The sequence below is a fragment of the Epinephelus fuscoguttatus genome, linkage group LG5 (genome assembly GCF_011397635.1).
Source record: "Epinephelus fuscoguttatus linkage group LG5, E.fuscoguttatus.final_Chr_v1".
Classification (NCBI taxonomy): domain Eukaryota; kingdom Metazoa; phylum Chordata; class Actinopteri; order Perciformes; family Serranidae; genus Epinephelus; species Epinephelus fuscoguttatus.
The window spans coordinates 27,053,578-27,063,891 of record NC_064756.1 but is presented as its reverse complement, the minus strand read 5'-3'; the positions used below and the strand labels follow the sequence as shown (position 1 = coordinate 27,063,891).

General features: G+C 40.3%; 1 protein-coding gene across 7 annotated transcripts in view; it reads right to left on the bottom strand.

Annotated features, from left to right (window-relative positions):
* Positions 1 to 1,310: 1,310 nt before the first annotated feature.
* picalmb (phosphatidylinositol binding clathrin assembly protein b) overlaps positions 1,311 to 10,314 on the bottom strand; it is a 31,950-nt gene continuing 22,946 nt past the window's right edge. For 4 of the 7 annotated variants that reach the window (XM_049576306.1, XM_049576305.1, XM_049576308.1 and 1 more), the window contains 9 exons: positions 9,840 to 9,932; positions 9,516 to 9,626; positions 7,961 to 8,077; positions 7,800 to 7,830; positions 7,553 to 7,652; positions 7,328 to 7,387; positions 4,893 to 4,997; positions 4,388 to 4,493; positions 1,311 to 2,766 (listed from right to left, as the gene is read on the bottom strand). In XM_049576306.1, the coding sequence (XP_049432263.1) occupies positions 4,401 to 4,493; positions 4,893 to 4,997; positions 7,328 to 7,387; positions 7,553 to 7,652; positions 7,800 to 7,830; positions 7,961 to 8,077; positions 9,516 to 9,626; positions 9,840 to 9,932 (710 nt within the window). In that variant the 3' untranslated portion in view covers positions 1,311 to 2,766; positions 4,388 to 4,400. The remainder of the gene's footprint in view (positions 2,767 to 4,387; positions 4,494 to 4,892; positions 4,998 to 7,327; positions 7,388 to 7,552; positions 7,653 to 7,799; positions 7,831 to 7,960; positions 8,078 to 9,515; positions 9,627 to 9,839; positions 9,933 to 10,314) is intronic. The other 3 variants (XM_049576309.1, XM_049576311.1, XM_049576307.1) reach the window with 2 other exon arrangements.

Sequence of the window (10,314 nt, the reverse complement as noted above, 5' to 3'; positions counted from 1 at the left end):
TAAGGCTTCTCAAATGTTGGGCTCTAGATAATTGTGATTTTTTTGTTTTGTTTTGTTATTTTTGTCAAATAATTGACAGAATAATTGACTGTTAGTTAATTGTAGCCCTGCATGAAAGTATCCAGAACCTGACAACCCAGAAAAAACAAACAAAAAAAGTTGAAAAACACAATTTTGATATATATATTTAAAAAAAAAACCAACAAAAAAAACTTTCATTGGGTTCCAGACAGGAGAATAAGCACAATCCTACACTGTCAGTTTTTTCTAGAAAAATATGATTTTTAAACTACAAATCGTAAGTGGAAAACACAAATCATCATTTCATCCTTAAATTAAACCCCTTTATATTCAACCCAGACTCAACTCAAATGATAAAGGTTAATAGTCAAACACAAAATTTGACACACAAATTTCCAATTAATTAAAAAAAACAACAAATTCCAATTGCCTGATTTATCTCCTCACCTCTTCCTCTCCTGACAGGATTGGAAAGGGCTTTTGCCCCTCCTGCTACACACAAACTGCTCCACAGTCCCTCAGAAACCTGCTTCATTTGAAGGTCCAGTATGTAGGAATTTAGGAGATATATTGGTCGAAATTGTATATCATATTCATAACTATGTTTTCATCAGTGTATAATCACAAGAAAATAAGAATCATGTTTTCATCACCTCAAATTGGGCCCTTTTTTTATCTTCGTACAAAGTGGGTCCTCCAGATAGGGTCACTGACAACCACTTCTGTCACCAAAGGTCTTTTACATGCTTGGCAAGTGGACGAAGTTCCAGTTCTACAGCCTCGCCACTAGATGTCACTAAACCCCACACACAGGACCTTTAATTGTAACCTTGTCTAGAGATAATGCAATGAGCACCATGACAGTGACATTCCTGTGCCTGTGCTTTTACAGCTGTTTGATTTACAAGGTGTAGTTTCCTGAATTACTTTGAATCACCACACAACAGACAAGGACCCATGTGTTGTTAGAGGAAAGATATTCAGTGTACACAGAGGGGGAGGAAGAGGAGGCTGGGTGGGGCCCAACAGCTCATTTTTTATCAGGCCCCCCCCCAAGTCATGCTGAAACCACTGAACTATGTAAATGTGTCTCATGCAGTGCAATGTATTTACAATATAATTTATAAAAGTCTAAATCATACTGCTTTATAAATTGTCTATAAAGCCTTAAAAACAGTATTTCAACTTCTATAATGTATCAAATCTCACTCTTTGCGGTCAAACAGTTCAAGTCCATCAGATCAAACATTTACTTTGAATAATAAATAAATAAAAATGCTCTACAATACTTTGTGGAAGCTGCTCTTTATTTGTAAAAGAAAGAAAAGACTTCAGTCATTGTCTGCTACACGTTCTAATTACATAAAGAAAATATCTGCGGAGACAAACGCAGAGAATATCCTGAATCAAACTTAGGTAGAGTCAAATTTGATTGAATTGCTTTCATATTTCATACATCTTTCACTTTTGAGTTCAAAGAACAGTCAGGTATTTTTTTTATATACACAGAGCACCGATCAACAGCGCTCCTCCACTCTGCCCTGGTCCTCTGGATCTTTTATACAACTAATTTACATCAAATCTGCGACCCTTTTCCCGTTAGCGTAGCGACAGCTAACCCACAAGCGGACACACTCCGTCCTCTCAACCCCAACCCGCTCACCCACTCCCAACTCTCGCTGAGGAACTGTAGTGTGGAAAGATGTGTGCAACATGAAGACAACTCTTTCACATTCAGAGTAAAGGCAGCCTTGAATACGGTCAGTGAGTCAATGGCATGCCAAGCTTAAAGCAAATGGAGCCCACCACCCAGTGCGACGCTTCAGATTCGTGGATGAAGTGTTTTTCAACTAGACAGGAAACTGATCCATTGCAAAAAACCCTAGGCACAGAATCGACTATATACTGGTAACTGACTCATACTCTAACCCCTGCACTTTAAGTACAATGGAGATTGTGAAATCTTTCATCTAGTAAAAAAGTTTCTTAACACAAAACTCGTAGAATATTTAGTGCTCTATCATTCCGCTTAATAGGTGTAATTTATATAATAGCTATTTTAACTCTACCTCTCAATGATAGTCTGAGATCCTTGTTTAATGCTGAAGCACTCCCACAGGTGTTCAATGTACTGTAGATTTTACATTATTTTTTCCCCAATCTTAAACCAATAATCATAAATAAATACAAACAACACACAAGGAATGTCTACTGTAAACACGGTAAAAAAGACAAAAACTAAACAGGTGTAAACGCCATTAGCATCACTACTTAGTGACAGTTAAATAACTGTAGGGAGTGGATGACTGATGATCGGATCAAGAAAGGGAAGGATCGCTCTCCTGTTTTCCTTCCGCCCCCTCCCCCGCTCAACATCAAGCCTTTACATCCAACCACAGTATTTCCAAATACATAACATCAAAGTTTCTCAGCACCCATATCTATCTTTACAGATTACACTGTAAAATGGATCAGGAATCCTCTGTAAGGGGGGGTTTAGACAGCAGCATCACTCGAAGTCTCGGACAAGTTACAGAATAATGGGTGTGAGCTATCGCCAAATGTCATTTGGACATGGTTACCATGGTTTCTGACAGTTGTTGCACCATTGTGTTCTTGACATGTCTGTATTTGGGAGGTGTGTGAATGTTTCTCTGAAGAGTTAGACTGCAACGAGGACAAAGCTTTGCTGCGAAGTTCTTCATCTTCCGAGAGACACTTTTCTTCAAATTACATGAACTGCATCTGCAAAGAGAGACAACGGACCATATTAGTGACAGGCTAAAGTGTGAAGAGAAATTATTAAGAAGTCAAATGACTGTTCGCTGAACCCTTCCCAAGAGCAGCACTGTCCAATTTTGAAGTTTGAATTTGTGTGTAAGTTTTGTTCATTAACAGGTCCTGTTCTTTTTATCGTCTCACAGGGTCCATAACCATCTTTACCAATAAATTCCCATGACTTTGAGGCAAAGTTTCATGACCACACATTCTCTAAAACATCTCTCGTAAAGTAAGGAGCCAGTCATGACCAGAAAAAGCTGGCTTGTGGCCACCTTTAGCGGCCACAGTACATAAGAAGCTCTAGCAAAAGTTCAGTCAGGAAGACAATACTTCTCATGCTCAGGCTGTAGTTTTGTTTCTCAACCCGACATTCACTCCTTGCACATATGCTCACTCACTATCTCTCGGTGTCATTGTCTAGGTAGGTTAATTGAGCCTTCAGCTGATTCACAATCGACCAATAGCACAGCGACACAACTTCTATGTCAGCCTATTATCTTACTGCTCCTCATTTTAAATATGCTTCTTTCTCTGCCATAGGTCTTTCTTGCTGCTGTCCACCTCCCCATCACCACCCAGTCTTTACAGATTCATCAGCCTCATACGCCGCATCAGCCATCAGCCTCAGAGTCATCAGCCATCTCCACCAGTGTCTGGACTCCATGGGGGGATTTATCCTGGTGTCTGAGCGCCAAAGACTTCTGTTAAATCTTAATCAGCACAAATCATCAGTTAATCTGTACACTCATATTCTGTATTAAATATTATCTTTACTTTATTCTTCTGTCTCTCTTGATAAAACTGCAATTGGGACTTTCTGGACACAGCACCCGTTATGATCCCTTGTCCGACGGTGGACGGGAAGGAAGCACTGCAGCTGGCAGAGTAAAAAAGCCGGTGCTGGGAGTTGACGCAGTGCTTAACGTTAGCTCTTTTAGCATGGCTAGCTGGCGCTGCCTCTTCCATGTTAATAATTTTGAACGTTTTACTTCACAGTCACCTTTTGCACATCCAGCTTCCTGGTCTTTCTCAAGCTATGCCTTATACTCATCTAAGTAACTCTGGAGTATGTTGACCTTATTGCCTGGGAACTCTTTGCTTCAATCTTTTAGTGTGGTAACATATAGCCATCAAGTGCATATTTATGCCCCCCCCCCCACCCCCCCGTAAACTTTGATGGCAAAACTGCCATTATTATAACTGGAAACAGCACATGTCGCATGTGACAACAGAAAGCTTGACAGTAACTTGTAAGGACAGAGTTTAGCGAACAGTCAATTAATTAAACTCAAAAATGGCTACAAGTGTCAGATAAAAAACAGGTTTGAGCATTATGTGATGACAGAGGAACAACAAAGGGTCAGAATGAGTCTGGCTGTGTCAAAGACGCAGCAAATCTGTCAGAACAAGCAAGAAATCCAAGCAACAAAGGTCAAGATAAAACAATAAATGAGAAAAATAGATGTAACATCTAATCACATGGAGGAGACGTCAAGTGTGTTAAGATAAAAAAGAAACATAAAGGATGTTGGCACTGGGCATGCAACACGTGCAGGTGCACCCGCAAGCCAAGAGCATGCTGTACCTAAAGAGATGCTCTACAAGAAATCCTTGAGAGAGAGGTGTGCAAACGGGTCCTGTCCAGGGGCTCGGAGAGGACTCTGGCTGGAAGGACTAGAGGCTGCGGAGGGCTATTTCAGGAAGAAATACAGGAAGTAGGAGGACCAGAGGAGAAGTCAGAGAGTCAGTACAGAGACTGAAGGAGGGATGAGATTAGTTTGGAGAAGCTGTGATGTATGAAAGAAGGGTTAATAAAAAGGAGTTGTCGGGGGGTAAAACGGGGAGTCAAGACAAGGGAGATGATTCACAGTTTTGTCCCTTTCAGCTCAAGAGAGTGAAGGGTCCATTGTTAAAACTGTCATCATCTTCGGCAGTATTCACACTGACAACAAAGCCTACACAGTGACTAATTATGGCACACGTCACGGCACAATGGATACACCTATTTACTCAACCTGATAACTGCGCAAATAGATACTGACTTCATTGTGCATCAGCTGGGTGGCGTGGTCAGACTGCTGTGCACCCACCTGAGCACTAGACACAGAGCCGAAGGGGTTGGGTGGCCTCATCACAGGCTGGGAGTACATCATGGTGGGTGGATTCATCATCCCCATAGAGCCCATTTGTGGAGGCTGCAGCGTGTTGCACAAGGATGAGAAGAAGTCATTTCAGTGATGGTGCATTTTAGTCTTTTGTTTTATAAATTTAAAGCCACATATATGTGTGAATGTTAAATGTGTAATTAGGGCTGGTCATGAAAATCATTAATTATCAGCTATGAAGATGATCATTTTTCAGATTTATTGATCATAATTTGGTCTGTAAAATATAAAAAGGGACTTTCAGACTATCAGAGTCCAAGATTACATCATTACATTTTGCCCCTAAACTCAAATCTATGCATCTTAATTTCAAACAGTTATTTCAGCTTTATTTGTGAATTCATGGTTGATTTTTACAACCACTAGAGGCAGCAAACACAAATACTTTCATACTCCCATTCAACATAATTTAAAGGTCCAGTGTGCAGGATTTAGTGGCATCTAGCAGTGAGGCTGTAACACTGCAACAAAGTAAAATTTCTCCCGCATGCAAAGCAAGTCGGAGAACTACGGTGGCCAACGCAAAAACTCAAATGGCCCTATCTGGAGCTAGTGTTTGGTTTCTCAGTTGTAGGCTACTGTAAAACAACATGGCTTACTCCATGGAAGAGGATCTGCTCTGTATGTAGATAGAAACAGCTCACTCTAAGGTTACAAAAACAACAACAATTTTTTGTTCTAGGTGATTATACACTAATGAAAACATTTTTATGAACATTATATTTAATTTCTGTCAATATAACCCCATAAATCCTACACACTGGGCCTTAAAGAGAAGTCTTTTTAATCCCCAGAGAGAAAATTCAGGTGTTGTAGCACCGCAAAGTATAAGAAGGTACAGATGAATATGAGCAGCATAGGTGACTATTAACACATTACACTGTAAGTTAATATAAAGACTAATCATATATTGATCTAACCTTCCACTGGTTTAGTAGGACAAGTTTATTTTCACTTCTAAATATAAGATAAATAAATAAATAATGAAGACAATGTTATGTCTACTAGTAATATACTAGTGGGAATCCTTCACCCTTCATTTTATTTATAAAACCTACAGAAGTATTTCACTGCTGTGAAGATGGTCTTTTCATAAAACTGGGCCGCAAATACCTTTGAAATTGTTGCTACATGACCAGAGAAAGCAGAGAAAATGGGCATTGGTATTGGCTTTAGCACCAGAGGAACAATATTACGACTGGCTGGTAGCAAACAATCTCAAATTACATTAAACTGTTAGTTAAAATGTTTTTCTACAAGACAACAAAAAGGCAACGCAAGAACAGAATCTTGTTTCATACTTAATCAGCACAACTTAGCGTTACTGTGTGATCTATTTAGATCACACAGTACACACAGATCTATTTAGATGTAGTATTTTGAGCCTCCGTTTTTACAATACAGGAAACAGTAAGCCACACACTTCCTGTTCACAAATTCTTGTATTACAATGAAACAATGCACTGAAATATGTTTCTGAAGACATTTTCAGTGAGGAATAGGCAATATAGTAATGCAAACTGCAACAACAGGAAAATCTGAGAGATGGAGCTGGTAAAATGGAGCGAAGCAGTTCATTTACACATACTACCCTCATTGTTATGATACAGAGCTGGTTGAAAATCTGTGTATTCAAGTGTATTCGATTAATTTTCTATACAATAAGGAGTAAGTAAAACACAAAACATAATTTGCCCAAAAAGAACAACATTCAAGAGGTCATATATAATACATTTTTTGACTTCAAACTAGGGCTGCTCGATTAATCAAATTTTAATCTAGATTATGATTTGGGCTTTCAAAGATTATGAAAACAAAATAATGGACATAAAACAATTATGTGCTTCTTGTCAGTTTACTCTTGCTGTCTTGTGTTGCAAATCAAACGCATCCGGAAGCCGCACATGCGCAATACCTCCCCCTCTCCTCTTTTCACTCCACGAGCCAGTCAAGTAGGTGAACTACATGTAATACCAGGTGCAGGTGATCGCGGAAGATTTCAAAAACAGCGTGTGGAAAATGGCAGAGGGAGCGCGAGAGAGGTTGGTCTGTGTGTCTACGTGTGTGCGCATTGGGGCCGAACTCTGCCGTGCACAATCCAGAGAGCAGAGGAGAATTTTAAACGCGCATGTAGAGACACAAATGACATACCGTCATGTAAACAATATAAGTCATCATGTGCGCCGCATAATCATTTGCATAATTGAGATTTCAATTTTGACCAAAATAATCGTGATTATTATTTTTTCCATAATCAAGCAGCTCTACTTCAAACCAGATAAAGACTACAGACAGAGGCTACACAGATGTGTTCTGACATGCTACTGCATACTGTACTGTACATTTGCCATAATACTGACCATGCCGTATCCTATCATGCCTGTGGGTGTGGTGGCGGGGAAGGCCATGACTGACGATGGCTGAAGAGACACAAACAGGCCAGTGAGATTTTATAACACAAATGACCTCAAAAACAACACAGCATAACATTACAACATCTGTAGTTATCTGGCAGCGAGATAAGACAGAAGTACAGCAGGAACAGAACTCAAGAGCACTAGGGTTAAAAAAAATCAGTCTGTCACCATGGAAACGGGGTTCCAGGTCGTGGTTGGCGCTGCTTTGGGCTGCCAGTTGGTGCCGCCGGTCATCCTCTTCTCCCCCGGCTGGCTCCAGTGGATGTCACTGCAGATTAAGACAGTTGATGTTAGCACCAGCTTGTAACTGCCCTGAAAGCACAAAGCTGCTGATGTGTCTGTGCAGCTGTGTGCGTGTGTGTGTGTGTGCATGTGTGTCTGTGTGTCAGTCACAGAGCGCTGAACCATCACTTACTTTTTCATCGTGCCATTCCCGATGCCGAGGTCTAAAAGAAAAAAAAAAGACAATATAAGGGTCAGGTGTTGGATGATTATCTGCAAATATACTGTGGGTTTTGTGCCTTGGTGAACATATGTTTTCACAAGTGCAGCTGAAAGGTATGGTGTCAGACTCACTGCCGACAAGGTTAGCCAGGGAGGAGTCAAGGTCATCTGACACCAGCTTCTCTGGCAGCTGACCGGACGCCTGGTTGGAGCCGGCAAGAGTTGGTTTCAGGATGCCCCCAGAAATATCTGCAACACACACAGAGATGATAATCCTGTGTGTACTCACGAGGTTACAATTATTAATTGAAAAGTATTTATAGTGACAATAATGGAAACAAGCCCAGGACTTTATTGTTCTAACCCTGAAAAAAAATCTGTGTTGTATTGTATGAATATATTAAAACATAGTCAACAAACAAGACCATTTCAAAAAATCTATATTATTATTTTTGTGCATTTCATGCTTTTATTAGAGCTGTCACTCAAGAGATGACAGGAAATGAGGAGAGGAGAGATGGTGAGTGAGCCTCAACACACAACTGTTGTGAATATCAGAGCTCAGTCTTCTGCTACGCCAAGAGCCATTAACTTGAAAACACTAATGCGGCACAGATAAACATCCATCTTAAGATGTTAATTGGTTGCATATTCCTTCTTTAAGTTGTTTTTTTTTTTTAAATTAAAAACGCAAAATAAATCTGTTAGTGGGGGAAAATTTAAGCTTGATGCAGTTCCCTTGTTTCAGGATTTTTCTTGTAAGGGAGACTAGAATAAATGCATTCAAACTCAGAGGGAACAAGAAACTAAAATGTACAAATCTCTTAAATAAAAAAAACTAAGTGTTCAGAGAGCTTTTTCGTGAGCGCTGAGGGTTTACTTTCTTTTTAAGCACATAAGTAAATGCTGCCTGAGCTGTTGAAATGTAGTCTAAAAGGTGGGTTTTTTAGCCTTCTACCAGCAATATTTTTGGAACATTAATGATTCAACAATACCCTAAATTACATGTCATGACATTTTTTGCAATGCAACAATGGTTTGAGATTGGTCAGCCTTACGTAGTGACATTATGCACTTTTGGGCTGCTTGCAGATAGTGTGATAAAAATAGTGCAGAAGACAACAATCTGTTCTTGTACTGGCAACTTGTGAGACAGGGCCGCGTGTTGCAGCTGTATCTGACGTCAGGACCAGACACAGCTCTCTGAAATGTGTCGACTGTCATGATTTCCATTACATTTCTATAGCTAGTGGTGACCCATTCTGGTTTTCTTTAAGAAACGTTCAGAAAGATTCTTTATCTTTTATTTAAAGGTCCAGTGTGTAGCATTGAGGTGCGTCAATTGCCGTGTTTTCATTAGTTTATAATAAACTGAAAATAAGATTTGATGTGTTACATTGGGATCAGGTCCTCTCCCACTGTGTCCGTCATGCTGTTCTACAGTAGTCCAGAATGCACAATTCAAACACTGACTTTAGATCGGGCAATTTGCATTTTTGGGTTGGCCACTGTAGTTCTAGCTTGGCAAACAGGAGAGGTTTAAGTTCTGCATCCAGACGGCTGGATGCCACTAAATCCTAACTATGCTTCTGAAACTTTTGTCTGACTTGTTTTCTGTACTAATGCCTTGTTCAGCTGAGAGAAAAGATATCACATGCTCATTTATATCTAAACACAAAATCCTCACCATCAGAATTGAGGCTGTTGCTGCCTGCGGCTTTGGCTCCAAAAACTGACTCAAAGTCCACTTGGAGTCCCCCTGCTGACTGCTGTGGAGGGCCCTGTGGCGTTGAGTATCCTTTATAGGGGAGATAACAGAGAAGACAGCTGAAGTCACAAAGTAACATGAAGTCAAACACTAACTTGGACTGTCTGCTCTGGCCTGTGTAAGTTCTGTCGATAAATAAATCACTAGTTACTTTCACAGAGAGCTAAGTACAAGCACTTTCTCTACAGAATAGAAAACCAGCATTGATCTACTGCTGAATGAGCCGCAGAGAGCCTTCAGTACCTCTGAATAGACCTGCTACAGTAGAGGGCTCAGTGGGGTAGGGAGCCTGGTGTGGGAGGTGCTGGGCAATGGACACTGGACCACAGAAGGAGTCTGACACGCCACAGGAAGCAGGAAGAGGAAGACAAAGAAGAGAGAGAAAGAGGAAGAAAGAGAGCAAAAGGAAAAGGCATTTCAAGGCCAGGCCAGAGAGACAGGTGGGAAATGACAGCAATACAGACAGGAAGAAGACAGCCAACATGTCTAACAATTCTGTAGGTGTTAAGCTCTGGATGTTTTAAATAAAGTTTAAGAGCTGTTGGAGGATTAAATAGTGTAGAATAACTGTAGCAACCAAAAGGGAAGGATTAAAGGAATATTTTGACATTTTGGGAAATGTGCTTTTTTCTTTCTTGCTGAGTCAGATAAGAACATTGATCCCACTCTCATGTCTGCACGCAAAACATGAGGCTACAGCGAGCAGCCAGTTAGCTTA